The sequence below is a fragment of the Anastrepha obliqua genome, chromosome 4, assembly GCF_027943255.1.
Source record: "Anastrepha obliqua isolate idAnaObli1 chromosome 4, idAnaObli1_1.0, whole genome shotgun sequence".
NCBI classification, from domain to species: domain Eukaryota; kingdom Metazoa; phylum Arthropoda; class Insecta; order Diptera; family Tephritidae; genus Anastrepha; species Anastrepha obliqua.
Genome location: NC_072895.1, coordinates 850,440 through 874,074, shown reverse-complemented (window position 1 = coordinate 874,074; position 23,635 = coordinate 850,440). Strand labels below are relative to the sequence as shown.

The 23,635-nt window shown below is 36.7% G+C and overlaps 1 protein-coding gene across 1 annotated transcript; it reads left to right on the top strand.

Annotated features, from left to right (window-relative positions):
• Positions 1-1,850: 1,850 nt before the first annotated feature.
• LOC129245297 (uncharacterized) lies at positions 1,851-23,354 on the top strand. The gene is made up of 20 exons (XM_054883379.1): positions 1,851-2,027; positions 7,678-7,765; positions 7,824-7,888; positions 7,946-8,085; positions 9,395-9,511; positions 10,789-11,704; positions 11,763-11,872; positions 11,939-12,021; positions 12,195-12,313; positions 12,387-12,531; positions 16,075-16,264; positions 16,339-16,475; positions 16,533-16,610; positions 16,686-16,825; positions 19,457-19,532; positions 19,612-19,764; positions 19,835-21,453; positions 22,078-22,179; positions 22,676-22,779; positions 22,889-23,354. The coding sequence occupies exons 4-20, from the start codon at positions 7,974-7,976 to the stop codon at positions 23,041-23,043; spliced, it is 4,356 nt and encodes a 1,451-aa protein (XP_054739354.1). The 5' UTR covers positions 1,851-2,027; positions 7,678-7,765; positions 7,824-7,888; positions 7,946-7,973; the 3' UTR covers positions 23,044-23,354.
• The last annotated feature ends 281 nt before the right edge of the window (positions 23,355-23,635 follow it).

Here is a 23,635-nt window from a genome sequence, read left to right as displayed (position 1 = left end):
TGTATATTCTTGTAATTAATCGAAGGAATAAGCAAAAAAAAAATTATTGACAAAATGGCGGCTTCTCAAAAAAAAAAAATCTATTTTTTGGAATAGTTTTGGCCTTAAATTGTGTATAAACAAAAAACTGTTTATCGGTTTTAAAAAAGCTTCGATTAAGTACTAGAAAATATAGTTCAGAAGCCGGTGTAAAAATTTCAGACTAACCGGTTTAGCCGTTTCCGAGAAATCGTGGTCACCGACTTTCAAAACACAGTTTTGAGAAAAACAAGGTTAAAGTTTTAAAAGCTAATTTAAAGTGCTCTGACGCGTCGTTACATTTATGCGTATAACTTCAAAAATAATCTTCGGAATGACTTGAAATTTTCATAGTGTTTACTTAAATATATGTACATTACAAAAATGAAATAAAAAAAAAATCGATTTTTTGAAAATTCTAACTAGATGTAACCCCTTAAGGAGGGAACTGACTTGAACTTTATTTAATAAATTTAATAAAGTGCTTTTTTTTCTGGGGTGTGTATTATTTTTCTTGGTAATGCAGAATACATACTTGGATTTTTCTGCAGGCGAGCGCGCGAAATACGTGCCCCTATAAAGTTAAAAAAAGGAAAATTTAAAATTGTATCAACTGTCAAAAGTTTATCGGATATGATTTGCCTAAAAAGAAGTTTATAAATTTTGTGCAGTTTTAATAGTTAAAATGGAGAATATTTAGTGAATGATAACAACAAGAACAGCATGAACAAAAATCACTTAAAAACTATTTCCCTTGCATTCTAAACTAATTTATTTCTGAACCATAAGTGGCATTTAAACCTTTTCAGTTCTCAAAAATAGTTGAGTTTTTAATAAAAGTGGTTCTCGAAAAACCTCATCAGGCGAACTTTCTCAGTACTCTCTGTTTTGTCAAGTTTTTTGTTTTGCTCAAATTGACGCATGCGCAATTAATTTGTTTTTTTCGTTATATCCTGAGTGGGAAGTTAATAAATAGAAAAAAGTTTTCTCTTGATTTCGTTTAGCTACATACGTAAAGCTGTTACAAATGAAGCTGATGAATAAATTCACCTTAGAAGTTGCCCTTGTGAGTAACTATTTGGTGATATGAATAGGGTTGTAGGTAGTAGTAGGTGGTTATATGAATATTTTCACCAAATAAAATATAACATATGTATGTATGTATATTTCATTTGTATTGCACATACGTAAAACCATTTTCAATGTGTAAAGAAACTAGATTTTTCGATCAAAGGTGTGTAACTTTATAAGCAAAAAAGTTTAGAGCCTAAATGTGAGCGAACTGTAAATGTGAGCATCTGATAGACACAACAATAACATACACCTGCGTTTACGGCACGGAAATGAAAAGCACAACTTAACCAAAGCCAGAGTTGTTACTTTTAAAAATGATACTCAACCAAAGGTTACAGAAGATTAGCAAAAGAGATAAACGCAGTTCCTTTACGCCCCTTTTTATAATTTGAATATTCGATGATTACGAATGAATATACATGATAGAGTCGTTATCCAGTTATATTATTGTGTGGCCCTAGTAGCGAGTGTGCTAATTAAGTATAACCCAGACTTGTATATATCCCCTATAAATAATAATAATAATTATTGTGTGATTGAGAAGAAACCGAAAAAAATCCAGTGGCAGCCCTGATGAAAATTCTGTTTTGAAAAAAGGATTTTCTCTCTCGCAGCGAAAGTGAGTAGTTACGTGAGTCGTCCAGTTAAGGGAGCAGCGAACATGGTGTAAGGCAAACGGTAAAAAGGTAAATGAGAATTCAGCTATCTCAGCGTTTGCTTGTTCAATCGGTTTAGATTCGATAGCCTCCCGTCAATTAGAGTAAACGTAACGGTCGCCAGTTCGCTGTTTCGCAACACAAGGAATGACTATATAGGATACCACCAAATAAAACAAATACACGAATATACATATATTTTCACTTTGCAAAAACGGTCCCATCTTGTCGGTGTTGATAAAAAACTACAAATGCTCGAGTAATCCTTGAAAGTATGAGGTAAATGAAGAAGCAGTGATTTAGTATTATTAATCACATAGCGTGTGGGTTTAAATTGCAAAAGACCAACAAATAGAACATGAAAGACTTGATGCAAAATTAGTATAAGTATCTAAAAGTGGGGAGCTTCAAAATGTACATTTGCACAAGTATGTGTAGATATGAGGAATTGCATGCAGGCAAATTTTTCATAAATTTTAGTGCACGATTCAGATTAAGAAAAACTGCCGCATAAAAGTCATAAGTTTCGAGAAAAAATATACGAAATTCGTGAGTAAGTGTGTGTGTTAAATGCCATGAAAACGTATTCTGTTGTAGCGCATTTAAAGGACTTCAAATTATACACGCTAATAAGTAAGTAATCTTGAGGGAGGGTATGTACATATGTATGTGCATATGTAAGTACGTGCATTCGTGCAGATATTTCACTCATACGTGCATACATCTAACACACTAAAGAATGAAGGTATGAAAGCCGCCAATGCAGTGAAGGACGTTGATATTATATTAAGGAAAATTGTTGAACGCCAAACTTCAGGAACCAGCTCTAGTTGCTTGCGTAGCCACAAAAGGGCGATGCGTCACCTCGAGTATCCTTCGCCCTATTCATACATAGCCTCTGTTTGTGCTATATGCTTTTGTTTGTTATTATTGTTTTTGTTTGGAAAAATATTGCTTCAGCCACAGCTCGGGCTAGTGGTGGATTATTTGTTTTTGTGTAACTTAGTATTGGTTTTTGTTCAGTGAAATAAGCAATGAGAACGTGCGAATGGGAGCCGAAGAAAAAGTTCATTAGTGACATGTCTTTGGTACTTCAATGATATATTGCGATAAAGCGATACGGGTATTCTTAGTGCACGAATATGTAATTCTTTAATTCATAAATTCACAATGAACCTTAAAAAATAAGTCGAAGCAAACAAAGATACGTATAGTGAAGTATACGACACGGTGGGCAGCTGGTAAGTCAACAAGAAGGAGGGGGCTGAACGTTTTATTCAAAAAGCAAAATGCTTGACTCTTTTATATCAAAACACTGTTAGCGCTTTTAATTTTCTTTTAATTTACGAGCGTCGCGTACGCCGATCGATTAAATTGTATTAGGGTTGAGAGCACACCTAAAAAATATGTAACGCCAAGCATTGCACGCAATGGTCGAAGATTAAGAAAATATGTATGCATGAATATATTTCCTCAGTCGATCAGGTCCAGAAATGTATATGACTGTGCAGGTCGTAAAGCAGTACGGCACAAACATTGGCATGGCATACAATTCAAAGTAAATTCATGCATGGTTAGGAACATTTTAACAAATGACACAGACACATGTAATTGGCGCGCACATCCTTCGTGGGGTGTTTGGCCGAGCTGCTTCTTCAATTTATGGCATGCGTTTTGATGCCGCCTTTGTGTGGCAGATGACTTTTATGAGAAGCTTTTTCATGACTGAAATACTCGGAAGCTTGCCATTGTTTATCGCTATTTTCTATCACTTGGTGTTTCATGCCCACAGCGCGTGCAACAAACTTGGGCCCTGCCGAATGGTAGTCATGCAAAAACCCGCGCTGAGTCAAAGTTTTGTGCACGGGAAAATTTTGTAAATGCTCGAATACTGAACGTAGCGCATGAAAAGAATCATTGTCCGATGCAGGTTTGTTTGTTTGCATTGTTATATCTTTATGTTACATAGCTACATTTTTTTATCAACAATTTTCGATCGACTTTTTGCCTTTTTTGTGGAAATTAATATGCGAAATTTTTTCAAAAACCAATCTTTAAGATCCTACACTTTGAAGAAGTTATCATTATACTTAACTGAAACCTTTTTAGTTCATTCATTTATCATTGACATTTTTGCAGTTAATGGCTCGGTCAGGTAGCTTATGCTGAAAATCCCCTAAAACAAAAACGATGGACGATTGTGGCTATTACAGCAAATGCGACTGAATTTGCGCCACAACCATGCGAAGGTATATATGAATTGCATACATATGTGTATTTACATAACTAAACATACATATGTACAATATGGCCTGCAACCGTATACCCTTTTGTTTTCCCAAGCCCGCCGTCACCGCCGAGGTTAGTAAATCAGAATGTGAATGGGGCCTTAATTCACTCAATTACTACGCGGCCTAAGTCACACATCTAAGCTCCAGACAACAAACTAACCGAGGAATAAATTAGTGCTTAATTACTCGTCCACAGGGTTGTTGACTGAACCGAGTGAAACTGACAATTACAGTATTACTAGAAAAGAATAAAAAAAAAAAAACAAAAACAAAATACACATGAAAAAACAAAAGCAAGGTAGCACCGAAAACAAAATTTAAAAGAGTAAAATTCAACAAATTGGAGTTGTGGTGTAAGTGCACGGCCAGCCGCAGTTGAATCGAAGTTAGAAAAAAACCAAAGAAATCGATATTAGTGGAAATGCAAATTAATTTAAGGCACACAACGTCAGCACAAAGTAATAAAATTAATATCAAAGAGGGCAAAGAAAAAGTTCAGGTAAAGAAAGTTTTGGCAAAGAATAAAATATTCGCTTACCTCATTTAAATACACACATAACTACACCGTTATATGTACAATACGAGCTCATAGCATTTGAAATTAGTGTGCAACATGCGTGCAACTTCGTAGTGATGGAAAGGTGGTGGATCTGAGGCCTGCATTCTACAGTTGTAAGCAAAGAAGAATTAATCAGGTGTGTGATAAAGGGTTTCGGTTTTAATGCGCTCATTTCAAAAGAAAGAGGCCAACGGTGCAATGCATATCGTTAGACGAATTCGTTGTCAAAGCAACAAACATTAACGACAACAACATTGGGACGAGCAATTTATTGTTCTGCATAAGTGTGCAGATTTGAAATTTCTGGCTGGATCTTGGCCATTGTCCTCAAAACTTGATTACCAGGAGAAAAATATATTTTGCGAGAATGCCTTCATTATCGCTCCGTAAAGGTAAATACAAGGAGCCTAGTGTGATGACACTTTTTTTGTTCAAAAATGAAGGCTTAAAATATTAATACGATCATATTCCTAGCAGTTTTTTTATAATTTAAAATAAATAAATTTGATTTTTATGTATATCCACAGTTTTCAGCAGTGGAAATTTCTTTCTCACGTAGAAATATTTTCCATTTTTACCTCTGTTTTCGGGTGGGGTGGTGCTATCAGTTCACATTGTTGTGGAAGAGTCCGTTGCCAAGGCTTTATTGAATTGTTATGCCCAGTAATACAGAACTTATGTGTGTTTCGTAATAAAGCGAATTATAACTAATCCAAATTCGTGGTATGAATTTACGTGCATACATATACTTATACATATATATACACACAAATGTGGGGATAACTATGCAACATATCGATGGACTTCGATCAAAGGGCTGATAAGACTTTTAAAAGTTTTTATACCGACAATGACAGCCGTAATCGAATGGGAAGTTTTTTCTAATAACGGTCGCAGATAATGGCAAACCTCCAAGTGTGCCTCTGCCACGAAAAAGCTCCTCACAAAAACCATCTGCGGTTTGGAGGCGGCATACAAAACTATAGGCCTCTCCATTTGTGGAAAACACCAAGACGCATACCGCAAATACCACACCACGCCAAGTACTCAAAAACAGGTGTAAGCGAAAATGATGTATTTTTATATATATCCATTCACATTCAGAAGTACTTGTGTGCGTTCAAATTAATATACATATACATTCTATACGCGTATATACACATACACATACAAAAATAAGTGACATAAGAACTATACATTGAGTTCTGCTGTGTTAACAATAAAAAAATAACTTTGAAAAAGGTGATGACGGAAATAATTTCCTCTGATTTGATGCCTACAGGCTTGGAATGCAAATCGGCATTCTGCAGCGAATAAATACAAGTAGATAAATGTGCCAAGGTATTCCCAGAGTAATTCGAAAACGGAACCTAGTGGCTACCAGTGCGCCGTCAAGGTCTGAAGTTGGTATTGTTACAAACATATATATACGAGTAGCAAATACCCGACATGCTCTGCCATTAAGACAAAGTATTTTATTCTAGCCTCTTATGATGCACTATATTTTTTATTTTTCCATCTTCTGTAAAAAAATTATGGATTTCCCACTCGAGAGTAGGTGGTATGTAGGTGGCAGCACATCCGCAAAGGAGATACCCTACAGTTTCCCTTGAACTGTGCTTCCTAGATTTCCTGCGTTCGTCGCTGTCCGAGACGCGGATCTTATAAGCATGCGCTACTACAGGGCTATGTTCCGTCAGCACGCCAATCATAATTCTACAATCTCTTCGTGTTTGTGATAGTATGAATTTAGTATAATATATGTTATCGTCTCCTTTACCCATGATCTTTGCATTCCTCCAAGTGGACAGACTTTCCCACCTTGTCCTGAATGATCATATTTTCGTCTAGTTCGTTATATAATTTTGTATTTACTTTGGTATTTCGTTAACAAGATCCGAAGATATCTTATCTATCTTATTCCCCTCAAAGCTCTTATGGTCTGAAACCCAATAAAAAGTGCAGCTTACAATTCGCTACCATCCTTTCTACTGCCTCCCTGATCTCAAGAACTGTGTTGGAGTTTATACTAAACGATGTAATTGCTTTAATCGCTATCTATGTAAAAGATAACTTTGGTGTTGGTCCCAGTAGTATCACAAGCTAGGTCTGTTGCCTTTCCAACTACGAAAACCTCAGTCTGGAATAGACTGCAGTAATCGGAAAGCTTATACGACTTCTTTAGGTCCAACTCTGGACAGTTGATTCGTTCTTAGCGCTCCTGCAATGCATAAAACAGCTAGTCGCGGTACCTTTGTTATAGGCGCAATGTATGAAGATTTTCAAGTCGCGGTCCACCACACCAAAGTACTATAGAGAAATATTGGACTGACCACTGCTGTGTAAAACCTATGCATCAAAGAGGGGGATAAATCCCAGGTTCCCTCAAGCATCCTTTTACATGCTTGGAAGGCGTCATTGGGTTTTTACACCCTTCCCTCCACTTTGGGTCCACGAGAGCTGTCTAGTACTATCCCAAGGTACTTTGGGTGTTATTTGGGAGTAAGTGTAGCACCGTTTAGTACTGTGGATGTCCACTGTGGGATCTCATACTTTCCTGTAAACGCACTTAGGCTCAGTTCTGCTTGATCTGCCCATTGCTAAACCGATGCGAGAGTATTTGCCATGATGTTACTAAGGCAATTTCATGCGCAGACACTGTTAGCTTGGGAGCTATCCCATCAAATTTCTTTATATAAGCCATATATAAAGGGCCATGAAAGTAAAGTTTTCTATTAAAGAAATGTTAAATTTCTGACAATCTTGTTTGTATTAAGCACCTAATATTAAATTTTTTATCGCGGCTATAATGGCTAAAATTCGGAGCGTAAATATTTATGCTAATATCTGTACTCCAACTCCACTTATTGGGTGTATTCTCTGCAAAAATATTATTATTTAGGTACGAAAATTCATGTCCCGAGTACGAATTTAATCGGACGATAAACATGATTTTTATGAATTTCGCTACTCACAAATATTTACTTTTGTATCTTCCTCTCGTGAAGATATATTCGAATTTAAGCCCTATGCCAATGAAAAAGTTCGTAAAAATAACCTAAATTTCCTTTATTTGCAGATGAAAAAGGCGAGAAATGTTCCGTCTCAACAATGATTTTGCAATGGGATTAACAAATTATTTTCAATAAATTGCGACAATGTTACAGGTATGAAATACCACTGGAAAGCTATTCCTACACTACAAACATTGAAGTGTAATTGCAGGCATTACAGTTATCGGATTAATTTTCATTGAAGGTAGAATTAGCAGTGGAAAAGATTTGAAAAAAGTAATAATTCATATATTCCAAGTAACTCACAAAGCATAACAATGTTTCTTATCGCAGCCGAAAAAGCAGAAGCAGCAGTGAGAAAATGAGAAAGGCTAAGAACAATAAGATGCTGATGCACGGGCTAATATTGGTAACTATTTTGGCAACTGCCAAAAGCACCGAAGCAGAAATTACAATGGAAGCCGCTTTTCAAGGTAAACATATGCATGTATGTGTGTACAGGTGTAATGATATTTAACCTACGATAGTCTGGTTTTTTCTATGCTACGAAAGAAACATTTACTTACAAATTTATAAAATGAACTTTATCATTCTCACACGAGGGTTGATTTTCTCCCAGAAGCCTTTGATTTGCGGTGTTCAATAAATACCCAGTTGGGTTCCGCAGATATCACTAGTCTACAAGGAAAAGTATCCGAAATAATTTAAACTAATATCTGCTTCTCTGTCCATGCAAAATTCGGATTGATATCTAAAATTAATTTATTAGTTTGAGTTTTTACGATAATCGTATCTTTCGTGTTTAATGGAACTAGGCCGACAAAATTTAACCAACATTCAGACCCAGAAACCAGACTATATATTTCCGAAGGTTTATGATGCGCTGAATCCAAATCTGGCCTCAGAATTGCTCTATCAGCTCTGGTTTTCGAGATATCCTAACCTAAAAGTGCAAAAAATACAAAAAAAACATGAAAATTTCAAAATGCGATATCTCTGCGAAAAAAAATGATATTTGAGCAAACAAAACACCATTTGAAAAAAGAAGGATTGTATTTAAAGATGCCATCCTTTAATTTTGGTGAAAGAAAACATCTGCAAGGCTACATAACCTCAAATATGGGCAAAAATGGGGTTTTTTGCACTTTTAGGTTAGGATATCTCGAAAACCAGAGCTGATAGAGCAATTCTGAGGCCAGATTTGGATTCAGCGCATCATAAACCTTCGGAAATATATAGTCTGGTTTCTGGGTCTGAATGTTGGTTAAATTTTGTCGGCCTGTGTATTTAATATAAGCTGCAAACCACAAATTTTGGTGTCCAAAAGTATACAAGCTAATTCTTATAAACATAGTTACTTACAAGTGAACTCATAGATAAAAAAGTGAATACTGAAGTACTTCCACACGGATTTGGAAGCATGACTGGCTCATACTGTGTAGCAATATTTTGATAATATTTAAAAAATAATTCTTATTCTGACTTCACAGAATATTTTGTTTAATGTACCACTATATATTGTAGTATATCCTCCAATTTGTAAGATTTTACTTTAAATAAAGAAATCTAAAGTTATATGTTGCTTCCGAATAGCAAATGGTTTTTATGAGAAGTTATTTTAGGGTAGAAATCTTTTCTAAAATTTTATGTTTCATATGCGAAGGTCTCGATGTCCCATTGAAGGAACAAACATCTTTGTTCTTCGTCAATCTCTCTTGATATATAATTAGTAAATTTTTCTTAAAAAATGTGTAATTTATTTTTTAAATTTTCTGCATTCAGGTCATTGCGGTCACACGAGTCCCTGCGAACAGTTGTGCTATGAAATCCACGACGGGATGTACGAGTGCGATTGCATAGAAGGATATGAGCTGAATAAAAATGGCTACAGCTGCCAAGGTAAGTAGACGCGTTTTTCATTGAATAAGTAGCGTAATCGGCCAATTTGTCATGTGGGAATTCTGCACCCCACTCTAAACTTCTGGGATCTACCACAAAATTGGCATCTACCTTGTCCTAATCTACCGATGAGAAGTCATTTATTGTCTTAATTGTCGACTCAAAGTATCTCTTTTTCAATTGTATTAGGATAGTCATAGTTGGGCCTGGCGGTGAACGGCGCATTCGCATATCGGCTGACAGTTGTAATTTTAAGATAGTAAGAGACTAATTTTAAAGTAGTATGGAAAGTAGAGAGTAAGGAAAGTAGTGGCGGCCGCCGTAGTCGGATAAGTTGGTGCGTGACTACCATTCTGAATTCAGAGAGAACGTAGGTTCGAATCTCGGTGAAAGTCCAAAAGGAAGGAACAGTGTTTTCTAATAGCGGTCGCCGCTCGACAGGCAGTGGCAAACCTCGGAGTGTATTTCTGCCATGAAAAAGCTCCTAAATAAAAGAAATATCTGCTATTCGGAGTTGGCTTGAAACTGTAGGATCCTTCATTTGTGGAACAACATTAAGATGTACACCACAAGTAGGAGGAGGAGCTTGGCTAAACACCCAAAAAAGGCTTTACTACTCGTTTGAGTACTTAGTCCAAAGTAGCACGTACTTGCAAGAGCGATTCCTTGTTGCATTTTGAGTCTAGTATTATTATCGATGTCAACGCTGGTTCCTTATTTTTTATTTTATAATGGCATCATCCGATGAGGCATCCCTCGGAGTATTCGAGAGAAAAATTCTACGGAAAATTTTAGGATCTTTGCACGTTGGCGGCTGCAAATATCACAGACGATGGAACAATGAAACATAAACATAGTGCCACCGCTCCGCTGGCTGAGTTAAATCGTTCTAATGAGTACAAACGCTCCAGCTATGAAAGCATGCGATACGGTACCTCCTGGTGGTAATAGAGCAAGAGCCTTCTCTTCCTTTCCGTTGATTGAGAAAGTAATGATTGGTGCGCTTTGTGTTAATCAAGAAGAAGAGGAGTTAAGATAGTGATAACTGGATCTTCTCGGGTCCTTCATTCCTTTTGATATCAACTGTGAAATAACCGGGAAATAGGGAATAAAAGCATTTAGAAGTGATCCTTTTATGACACTGACCGAATATTTGGCATAGGAATATTGTACTTGAAGAAATACATATGTGTGCGTATTCACGTGCTTAAATATTAGTGTACATTAACATTTACTTGAATTAACAACTTTGTTTTTATAATTTGGGTTTTTATTAGTAATAAACTCCACAGCCAACACTGATGGGCACTCCAAATCTGACGAGGATGTACTTTACCAAAAGGGTGCATCGTTTAGTGCTAAATTAGCTAACGGCAGCGATCGTGATGGCGAAATATTTCTCAGCTATGCACCTTCGTCATCAGTGGCAGGTGATGAGCAATTGGTGGCAGCCTCAGCTTCAATCTCTTCAGCATCCTCCTCTTTGGAGGATGTTGAAGCTGATGACAGATACAACTTTTTTGATGATGATCCGAGACGCAACGAAGAGCGAACGAAGGTCAATTCAAACGATTATTACATATCATCTGAAGACGTCTATTTCAGTAATGGGGACGATCAAGAGTTAACTAATACTAGCCAAGATGTACCTGAGTTAAAACCTAAATTGGTAGAGCAGACAACTCCACGAGAAGCGATCAGCTCTCAGCGTGTTATAGTAACTGCCACAACTGACGACTCTTTAGCAGTGCCGCCTAATAAAAAATCAATAAAAATTCATTTAAAATCTGAAATTAAACCTACTAAAAATATAATTGTGTCTAATGGAAGTAAAATAAAATCAGCGTCTCAAAACATAAAAAGTACTTCGGCGTCTACAGAATCAATTAATAGTCAAAATGAGAGGACGAACTTTTACCCTAACGACATAAACATGGGCATGCCAATATTTGAAGGTGTCTTTGGTAATAAAGCCAATCGGCTAAAGTCAAGTGAAAATACATATCAGGATCAGTATGCGGCGAACGCTGTCGATCTGTCAAAACAAATGTCAATAACGAATAAAGATAATCATAGCAAGAATACACAGTATTCAGCAGGGTATACTACTTACGGTGTGCAAGAAAGTGGACCATTTAAGGTAATAACAGACACATTAAACATATCGAGAGGGGACAGCTTTAGTGTTAAAACGTAAGTTAAAATAAAACATTTAAAAAAAGAGTTTCACTCACCTCGATGAATTTCTCAGTGGACACATTTGTGATTTGGATTGTGGAGCTGAAGGAGTGTGCGAACGCGTTGATGACTCTAATAGTTGTCTATGCCCCTTTGGCAAAAGTGGCGACAGTTGTTTGGAGGGTCAGCAGATAACGAAATTCATATAAAGAACTTATTTGTGCTCATCGAATTCTTTTCTTTTTTTAGAAATCAAAATTCGAACTCCTAAATTTTCAAAGCATTCATGGTTAGCGTTTCCGGCACTCAGAGGTGCATATAAACACGTACAGGTAATATAGAAGCGTTAAATAGTATTTTGAACTTTTGCGTGGTTAGTATAAATTAAGTATGGATTTTCGTGTTCGGTGCAGATTGAAGTCAATGGATTTCTCTAGCATTCTTTCAATTCTATTTGGTTTTTTTACTAGACATCAGTTAATGTCATACATTTTTTCTTTGTCAGATACGAGTTGAATTCAGACCAGAGTCTTTTGATGGTATTCTTTTGTTGAGCGGAGAGAGAGATGATCTGACTGGAGATTTTATGGCGCTTCTTTTGAACAAGGGTTTTGTAGAGTTTTGGTAAATTCAGTTTATCACAAGATCACTGATGTACGGTGCATACTTATATGTGTATATAATGATTTTCAAAAAGGTTCGACTGCGGCTCTGGAGTTGGGAGCGTACGATCTCGGGAAACAATATTGCTGAATGAGTGGAACTCCGTGATAATCTACCGTCACCGGTGGGATGCCTGGTTGGTGCTGAACCACGGAACCAAAGTACAAGGTCGCTCGAATGTGAGTAGAATTTACCAATCATATTTAATAAGCATTTCAAGCGAACCATTCACTTTGATGCGATAAAACTACATACAATTAGTCACTTAAGTAATATAAGTATACTCAAAGCTTTGGCTTTGGAAAAGATCGAAGTTAACTCGTTTGTCAATATGTATGTAATCACAAATTTTTACACATAGCGTACGCTTTCAAAATTTCTTTGTTTTTATTATTATGGACTCTTATACAGTTTTTTAGAAATGCTGTACAATTGCACCTAGTATACATAAGTATAAAAGGATACTAAAAGCAATTTCCATTTGTGCCTTCACATGTACACAAATTAGCTGTAAATTTTAGATCCCGTTAGTCACGCCTCGCTTGTTCTTTGATGCGAGCGAAATTGATGTCACAGAAGTTAGTATCAGTTGGCGCTTTTTTGATGAACATAACTTGATTTTTCGTTTTGGTTTAGAAAAATAAGTCCAAGCAATTTAAAAAAAAATTAAAAGTGAGGATTATCACCTAAAGATATGCATTTTTGTTTTTAATTGTTTACATAATTTTTAGCCATGGTGAAAAGACTTTTAAAGCCGTGCTATTTAGCAGACGGTTATTCGAACCGAATCAGCTGGTGGCCTGACGTCACTTGGGGTGTGTTTACAAAAAAACTGAGATTGTGGTGGTGATATACGAAAAAATTCAACCAATGACACTTCGTTGCTGTCTGAACAACGACTGATTGGACGGGTGTGTGAATATGTGCGAAATTATCGTTCACCGTTCGGCTGCCGAACCCCCAAGTTACGTGGCAGCCAAAGTTCCCTTCACAATTTTCTTGTTCATCTTAGTGAAAGAGCAAACCTGTTAATCTTTCATCCTTGATTTTTAGCGATGGTACCAAGAGGAAAGGAGCTTTCTGATGATTTAAAAAATTTGATAATAAAATACCATAAAAAGAATAAATCATTACGCGAAATCGGTCGTTTAGTATTGTAGATTAAAGTTATACTACAATTCCAAAGATGGTAGAAAGAGCGGAAAAAACTCTAAGAAGACGCGTTCCAGGCGCCCACGGGTCATTAGAGGCAGGCAAAGTAGCGTAATCGTACCAAATCCCATGAAAAGTGCTCATATGTTGAAATTTGAAGTGGAAAATGAGATTGGAAAGTAATCTAGTATCAAAACTATCTGCCGAGTATTATTTTATGTTGGTTATCATAGACACGTGGTCGCCGCTTCAACGCTTAGACTTAATGGTATGACGGTATGGAAGACCCGGCGGCTCGACCACGCTTCTATATTACATACCATGAGTAGTTATAACCAAGAAATCGACTATTCTTCCCTAAACCCACCTTTGTTAGGCTCTTCAAGACTAACATCTCCTCAAGAAGAGAGTGGCAAACTCAAAGACCACGGAGAAATCAATTTCTACACGGATAGAATAAAACAGAAACTTTTCGCCTCTAAATCTTCACGACACAGACCATATAATAACATGTACAACAATAGACGAAAAAAGCAATTTGGGCACAGAAAGAGCTACACGGCAGACATTTACACATAATGCGGGACCAAAATATTGACCAGAAGAACAGCTACACCTGGCTACAAAAAGGAGAACTTTAGCCTGAAACTGAAGGATTTGCGAACGCCATTCAGGTTCAAGTATCCTCACAAAAAATTATCAACAATACATTTTGAATGATCCCAACGTCTCAGATGATAAATGCCGCAGATGCCAAATACACGCAGAAACGAGAGGCCACATAATCACAGGATCTCCTGTACAGAAAGACATAATATAGTCGCAAAAAATCTACACCAAGAAATAGCAAACAAACTACAACTGTTGAAAAACGAGGAACTGTTTTATAAATACACTTGCGTGTATAACAGAATATGAAATATACATACTACACCGGGACTTAGCAATAGATACATACATACCTATAAAATCATAATTAACAATATACCAGATATAACACTTATTAACAAAACCAAATAATCCTTCTTCATTGAAATTAGCACCCCAAGTGATACAAACATTCACAGGAAATATACAGAAAAAATAGAGAAGTACTTGGCGGCCGCCGTAGCCGAATGGGTTGGTGCGTGACTGCCATTCGGAATTCAGAGAGAGAACGTAGGTTCGAATCTCGGTGAAACACCAAAATTAAGAAAAACATTTTTCTAATAGCGGTCGCCCCTCGGCAGACAATGGCAAACCTCCGAGTGTATTTCTGCCATGAAAAAGCTCCTCATAAAAAATATCTGCCGTTCGGAGTCGGCTTGGAACTGTAGGTCCCTCCATTTGTGGAACAACATCAAGACGCACACCACAAATAGGAGGAGGAGCTCGGCCAAACACCCAGAAAGGGTGTACGCGCCAATTATATATATATATATATATATATATATACCATATATACCATATATATATATATATATATATATATATATATATATTGAACTTACATAAGAAATAGACATAACATTAAAAAAAAAAAAATTAGAAATATACCATAATATTCATCACAGAATCCAAAAATCGGTAATTCTTAAAACGTGCAATATAGCAAGAAAATTCCTAAATCTTTAACGAAAGTAAGTAAGTAATAAAAATAGAGAAGTGAATTATCCGAAAAATTCAATAGTAATATTTTTTAATTCTATATAAAATATAACAATAAAATAAAACACTAAAAACAAAAGTGCCAACACGATTTGCAGCCCCAAGCTGCCGCCGTGCTTGGTGAAAATGGGTGGGGGAGAGTGGCGTGGAAAACTATAATAATAATTCTCCAGGAAGCCAATAAGTCATGTAAATAGATAAAGGTCAGGAAAATTGCTCAACCTCTCATAAGAGAATATTGCGAAAGTCGTGGCTTGTGTCATTGCGCTAAGTAGGCACTCTTCTAGGTTAAGTGTATATTCTCATCAATACTGCAGAATTTGTAGAGACGAGGAAGAGAAAGAAACAGTAGAACACTTCCCCCGTAATTGCCCCGCCTAAGCTAGGAGTAGGAGGGTTGTTAGGAAAATACTCTTTTGACTCTCTTACGGAACTATCCGGTGTTGGGATAAAACCTATTCCACGCTTCATAAGAGCATATAAATGGTTCCATGATGAATTAAAACTCTGGTTCCCATTTTACGCAGTGGTACCATAATGTACCTACTCGGCCTAAGTGAGATACTTACTTTTGTGATACTATAATTTTGTTATTTTTTTCAAATTTTGTAAATATTCTGTAATGAAGTTGAGTTTTATGTTCCTTTCATTATAATTTGTGTTATTTCAAAGAATCAATAGCGGAGGTGTATACTTACTTAAGTGGCTAGATGTGTACACCATGTACCTTCTGGACTCCAAAATTTTTTTAACTTTTATAAAAAAAAAAAAACAAATACAAAAGAACTTTGCCGTGTGTGACGAAATTACCGACAAAGTCCAGATTTGGGGCCCTTAAAATATCTTCTCATATTCCTATGCACTTACATATGTACATATGTATATTACACACTCCGTTATGAAATTGAATATATTTCACGCAGGGTCTCTTTTCTCGAATCACTTTCCGTGAACCTGTTTTCCTGGGTGGCACTGGCAATATCACTGGATTGGCAAAGCGCTTACCAGTCGTCGGTGGATTTATTGGCTGCATAAGACGATTCGTGGCAAATGAACATGAGTATAAATTTGAGGAGCATCCCTTGGGAGATGTTACGAAAGGTTTTGACATACGTAAGTACAATCCAATTTTTTTATATAAAATTCCAGAAAGTAAATGCCTAATATTTTACTAATTTATTTTACAGAGGACTGTGCAACTGACAAATGCTTCAAATACCCCTGTCAGCATGGCGGCAAATGTTTGCCCTCCGATCAGGGTGCCGTTTGTCTATGTCCCATAGGATTTGTGGGTGATATTTGTGAAATACGTATGGATCTCCAGGTATGTTAAGGAATAGTTATAAAACCCTAGATATTAACTCAACTTTTATACATGTAGGTGCCAGCTTTTAACGGCTCATCTTACCTTCACTATGCGCCCCTCGGCGATAGTGCACTTATTTGGTTGGAGTTGAAGGTGACTAATCAGTATTACGTATTATGGGAATATATAAATAAAATAATTTGTGTTGCCTTCCGTTCTATGTTATAGGTAATACTGAAGGCTGAAAATCCCGATAGTTTGATTCTCTACTCAGGATCCCAGAAGCATGGTGATTTTATCGCTTTATCGTTAAGTGGAGGTTTCGTTGAGTTTATCTTTGATCTAGGCAGTGGTCCCGCTATAGTAAGGTATGTTTTTTTACTGCATGTGCCTTCGTACAAGCATATGAAGCAATAATCCTGCTATGAAATCAGAAAATTATCTTGTTCATGAACTGGTCTTTGATGCAAGAAGTTGTACCTGGTCCAGAGTGAGTAACGCTGAATGAGTTGCAAAATAACTAATTGAAGGTGTAGGCAAAATTAAATATTCTTCTGTTACCATAAATAAGAACGCCTCAAACATTAAGGATATGCGAAATGAAGATTAGGCGAATATAAATGTTGATGTTGTATATTTTATGCATACCGCATTTATGTACATATATATTCCCTAATAGCCTAGACAGTTGGTAGCGTTAATCGGGATTACCGGCGCAGTTAATTCTGATTAAAATTGTAGTGTGACAGACGTTTGTTACGCGGTTTAGTGAACCGCTGATTTGCTTATTATTTATTTCAAAAAATTTTAAATTGCAATTTTTCAAATTGCCCCGCAATGTCCAAACAATTAACGACATTTCGAAGGTGTTAGTGCAAACTTGCATTGCATCCATAAGTAGAGGATTTTCCGCCTGATGGACTCATTTTGCCTTTCACGCCTCTGTAAAAATCAGCAAGTTAGTTAATGGGTAATATGGAATGACTTAGTTAAAAGATGCACCTGTATCTCTTCAAGTTTTTATTTTTTTGCGGATTTCCCCCGCGCTGTAATTGCCTGGCATTTCGACATCAATATCATTGTATACATTCCGCCAAAAAAGTACCGGGAATTGTTCAATAAAACGCAAAATAATTGTTTAATTATAAAAATTTATTTTGTCTTCAATTTCAATTCAAAATAGGCTCCATTCGAAGCAATACACATATGCCAACGATTAGTCCAGTCATCAAAGCATCTTTTAAACGCGTTTGAAGAGATCTTCTTCAGCTCCTTCAGTGAATTCTCCTCTATCGACTCAAAGCGGCGTCCGCGGAGTGGTAATTTAAGTTTTGGGAAATGGAAAGTCACAGGCGCTGAATCCGGTGAATACGGTGGTTGTTCGATGATATTTGTCGAGTCTTTGCTCAAGTGTGACGGTGCGTTATCATGGTGCAAGATCCACGAGTTTTCATTCCACAAATTGGGCCGTTTCTTAGGCACATTCTCTCTCAAACGTCGCATAAATTCCAAATAATATTCTTTATTTACTGTAGAACCATTTGGAATGAATTCAGAGTGCACAACACTATGATAATCAAAGAGAACGAGTATCATGACTTTCACTTTTGACCGACTTTGACGTGATTTTTTGGGATAGCGCCATTCAGCCTGTTATGATGCGCAGGATAAAAGTTGGTTCCGAATTCAAGCATGTCTTCAGCCACCTTCTTACGATGAATTTTTTGAATGAAATATAATATAACTCTTTTGGAACGAGTCGAGCAGCCATGCTCAATTGATGGTGTAAAACATTGTGAATTGATTCGTGAGACACGCTAAGGTCACGAGCTACCTTCCTCAAACTTAAATGATGGTTTTCCAGCACCATTTCCTTGACTTTGTCCACGTTTTCATCCGTTGAAGACGTTGATGGGAGACCAGTTCGGGGCAAACCTTCCACGACTTCTCGGTCCTCTGCAAGGCCATAGGCTTTCTGCAACATTTTCAACGATTCGACACACGAAATCCCGTTGAAAACACAAAGTTTAAGGCAAATTATTTGTTCGATATTTTTATCCACTGTACCAGCATTCCAGCAAAAAAAAATGTAGACATATGTGTAACGCGCGCTTGACAGAATGTCTGTGGGCATTCCTTTTTGCCCTACACAAATCATTTGCGCGTTCTTCCCATTTGGTTATGAGTGCCTGCTCGTCCCTCTCCGTCCAGGGACGGGACTTTCTGCTTGCCATTTGAATTGAAGCTAAAAAAAAAAAAAACGAAAAAGTTATAAAAGACTTTCTCCTGTTGTGCTCATCATATTGTTCCAGAATTCTAATGTTGGAATGACTGTTTTCAATCTTTCCTTGTTCCTGTCATTTTTCGGCAGTATTGCCATCGAAAATTCAATTAAGTTATTATTAAGGCTTTAATTTGTTAAAATTTAATTAGAATTATGTGTGTTGAAAATTTGGAGATCCAGCACTCTTTGCATCTTAAACTATAATTCATGAGTAAGAAATTGTGTATGTTTGGTGGTTCCTGAATTCGATTCCTATTGTAAACATTAAATATAAATAATTTTATTTCTAAAAACAATATCTGCTCGCTACTCAATTGAACTCTTGCTAGTGTATTTCTGTCAAGAAAAAGTTGTTATGTATAAAGCCATCTGCCATATGCATGCAGCATAAAATTGTAGGCCCTCCGTTCGGGCCATAATACAAGACGCCCACCTAAATTGGAGAAAAAGCTTACTCTAAATGCAAATGACCAATTTGTGGTGGGCACTTTGAATGTTGGGGTCTAAAGTTGTATACACTCTTCGACCGACAGGTGCTTTTTTTTGAGCGGATTGTTCATGACAGAAATGCATATGGACGTTTTCCTCTCATTATACGAATTATATTTGTACATTATGTCTCCATTGGGCATCGAACTGGGGACCGAATGAATGTTAGTCCCATACATATTATTTGTTGTTTATATAAGTAATAAATTAAAGTTATCTCCAACAGGAGCGAGTTTCCTTTGACGATTGGACAATGGCACACTGTGAAAGTATCTCGTACAGCTCGATTAGCGGTGCTTAAGGTATTTAATAATTTAAGTTGCTTAAACATAAATTTTTATATTATATTGCGCCAAATTTGCATTTATCCCATTGTGCCAGATCGATACGTTTCCGGAAGTGATGACAATCTCATCAAATGGCTTCTGGCATCTATCTTTGCCTGAAAACATATTTTTAGGAGGTGTGAGCCACGTAGATAAATTACCATTGGATCTAAAGTCCAAACCGTTTTTTGTTGGTTGCATTCAGAAGGTAAAAGCTATTGAAAGCTCAAATACATTATTTAAGTTTACTGTATTTGCTTTTGATCTTGGTTACATAGATTGACATCAATGGCCATTCCTTGTCTATTATATCGGAAGCTTTGGGCGGGACCAATATTGGAAATTGTCCACATGCGTGTGTTGCAAGGCCTTGTGGTCCTCTTGCCGAGTGCATACCGCAAATGGAGAGTTATGAATGTCGTTGCAACGCTTTTCACAGCCAGTGCAATAGGGCACCCGAGGTGGCAATGGAGAAGTCACAAATAAATAGAGCTAAGAAAAAAGATAAAGACACATTTGGAAGCGGGAAACATCATTCATTGCCCAAAAAGACAAAGCCAAGCGGTCGCTCAAAACTCCACTTAGCTAAAGTGCATTCTAAAATTTCAAAACTACCTACGTCGCCCCAGACTGTAAGTAACACCTTAGCAGTGCGCACAATATCTAAAAAACAAGCCCAATATGATTACGACAGTAAACAAATTCAGGCCCGACAACCTCTCAGCGTGGAAGATGATGTTGTCGACAAAGAAGACGATATTATATACCGCGATGCTCATCGTTTAGACAGTCAATATGACGACCATGAGCAACCACTTGGCAGCAAATATAGCTCTAAAATCCCCTACTATAAACAAAAAAGTTCGGGCCAAAAGCTGAAGCAAGATAAGGAGACGGACTTGCTGGTTAAGCATCGAGACAATTCAAATGATCGAGACCAGAAAGAGCACTACCATAAAGACCGATTTAATTTTAAGCTGAGTAGACTGCCAACGCACTATGAAAGCTTCCAGACGAATCCGGAAGTTGACATCTTGACATTCGACGATAATGTTGAAGTGGAAATTGGTGTAAACCAAGCCCCGGATCATGAAAATGTGCAAAATAGCGAGAACGAAAATGATAGCAGCAATAATGATAATATCGTGCAAGATTTTTCTAAGAAAAATATAAGGAGCATGCACTCCGATTGGAAACATAATGAATATGGAAGCGATCGCAGGCACGCTCACGATGCAATGAATGAAGAAACGAAATCTGAACCATTTTTTATGGACGAAGCGCTGTTTGACGCAAAAGGCAGCTCTGAAGATTATCACCGTAAAGAACTGGTTCAAGATATGCGACGTATACTTGCAAATGGTCCGGAAGATCTTGCTAATAAAAAAGAATTAAACCTTGTCGTGGATGAGTACGATTACGAAAAAGAGGATAGCAGCCAAGAAGACGTGATGAAATTTACCCCAAATTATAAAATAAGTGATGGACAGAACTTAAGCAATTCGGAAGAATTTGGTTTAGATTTTGGAGAAACTAATGACGATCTCATGGAACCGGTGCAAATGATCGCTAAACAGGTCACAGTAGCCGAACCAATCAAACCGTCAACCACGCCCGATACTCAAACAGATTGGAGTCTGCTGAAAAAGCTGCAGTTGCCGGCAGATCATCAAAGCCAGTTTGCTGGAGTGCGAAAGAATTTCGGTGCATGTTTTGCCGGAGAAGACAGCTATTTCCACTACAACGATGCCGAGACCATGAGCCAGATCATTAGTTACAATGTAGATTTCAACTTACGCATCAAGACTCATTCCCAGAATGGGGTGATACTATGGACGGGTCGACAGGGTACCACCGAAGATAGCTCCGACTTTTTGTCTTTGGGGATTGAAAATGGGTATGTAACGGTATTGTGCATTCTGCATTATAACCACCCCTCGAGAAAGGGTCTTGACTAGCCTATACATTATATTATGCATGAATCTTAATACAGATGTACAATTTTTTGTTTTTATTCAAAAACATATTTTTTCAAGCAAGCAATTGACAGTAGAACGAAAAAATAGAAAATATACATATGTAATTATTGTAGAAAAAATTAAATATTTGGAGATATGTTTCCTTTCTTAAATCAAAATATATTTTTATACTTGAAAATCTCAAATATACATTCACACCTACGCACACGCTCAAATTTCGAATATATTATCCTTTTCTTACACTGGAATGCCTTTCTTAAGTCAAATCTTTTTCATTTACCTTTTTGAATTTGAAAAAGGTATACAAATTGGCACAGTTTCACAAACCAACTATGTGGTCAAACCTAAGAGCAAGTAAAAAAATGATATAAAGTAAAGCAATTGTCACTGCTTGACATACATATATCAACCACAGACTAGCCCCAAAATGGTTGAGTTCTGAGCTGGTTGTGAAACTGTACAATTTACTGCAGCGTATAAAAGCTTGCGTATGTGTGTATATTGTAAACTCATATTTATATATAAACGTTGTTCAATTGTAGTTATTTACATTTTCGCTACGATTTGGGCTCCGGAGACGTGGACATTAGATACAATACGAGCCGAGTTAGCGATGGCCTTTGGCATCGGGTTCGGGCAATCAGGTAAGCTACAAGCAATGCAAAATATATGTAATCGATTTGACTATCATATAAACCTGTTCTTAAAATGTGGAATATGTTTAACTAAACATAAGGTTCCAGTTTAACAAAAAGATCTCCTAATTTGCGTTTAGGTGAAGTTTGCAATAGCTTTGCAACAAACAAATCTTCCTCTCAGTTGGAGAACTTTTTGTAAATAAAAGCAACTAATGGCACCATCATTTCGGAAATGTTCGAATTCAAAATGATAGTCCCAGGTAGCATTAGAGCAACAACAACATTTTTTAAATTAGAATTGTCAACGGAAAGAGAATAGAAGAATGAAATGAATGGCAAATAGGTAAAATTTGTTTGTCGCGCATTCACCAACAAACAACCACTTTCCGTCATTCCTTTCCATTTTACTGACATTTCTAAAATAAAGGCTGATGGAAGAAGAGGAAATTAACTTCTATTATCACACCACATTCTCTAGAAAATTCTAAATTTTCTTCAACAGGGACACCCAAGAAGGTTATTTGGAAGTAGACGGCAGAAAAACAATAACCCAGTACTCGCCCGGCAAATTAAAACAATTGAACACGGACACGGGACTCTATGTTGGTAAGCGGAATGAAATTACTAAACATTATTGTTTATTTTAATGCACAGAATAATGTGTGTGAGTTCGCCAGCCAGCATTTACTATCATATTACAAAAATTTATTCGCAGGTGGCATGCCCGATGCAATTTATTTTACACGTCGGAAATATTCAAATGGCTTTGTAGGCTGTATCTCGGAAATTGTGCTGGCCGGGGAACTGAAATTGAACTTTGACCCGAACACGCTGGGGACTGCACACAATGTTGAGACGGGATTGCTTTGAAAAACCGTCATAAATACCTACCAACAACGGTCCATACTCCTGACATTAGTTTAATGTTCTGTTTCATTTAGAAAAGAGTTCAGTTTGTACAAAGAGATGATTTTACATTGAAAAAAATCTAAATTAGTTCAACCTAGATTGTAGCTAACTATATACATACATATACTGTAATGCACACAGCCAAACAAACACAAATACATATGTACATGAAAAAACACGTACCACATAGTATATTTTAAAGAATGCTTCACCTAAGCCTGTGACTGTCAATATTTAAATTACAAAAAAAAAAAAAAAAAAAAATACAAAAATATATATGCGAATACCACACAAAATATAATATTATATAAATAAAAGCAAATCAACAAAGCAAAACAAAGAACAATTATAAAAAGGCTAATTTGCATCGCATTTTTCTACAAAAAAAAAACAACAACTAAAAACAAAATATAAAATAAAGGTAATAGGAGTAGTGGTACTGAATGTTTAACGTGATTTTCTAAAGAAAGGGGACGCATTTAAGTAAAGCTTTGGAAATTGAATTGGAGGCCATAGACACAGACATGCATACATATACATATATATGTAAGTG

Coding starts and splice junctions, on each gene's coding strand:
- LOC129245297 (XM_054883379.1), top strand. CDS start 7,974: ATGAGAAAGGCTAAGAACAATAAGATGCTGATGCACGGGCTAATATTG. Junction 12,022..12,194: donor GTGCATATAAACACGTACAG/GTAATATAGAAG, acceptor TTTCTTTGTCAG/ATACGAGTTGAATTCAGACC. Junction 22,780..22,888: donor GGACACGGGACTCTATGTTG/GTAAGCGGAATG, acceptor ATTTATTCGCAG/GTGGCATGCCCGATGCAATT.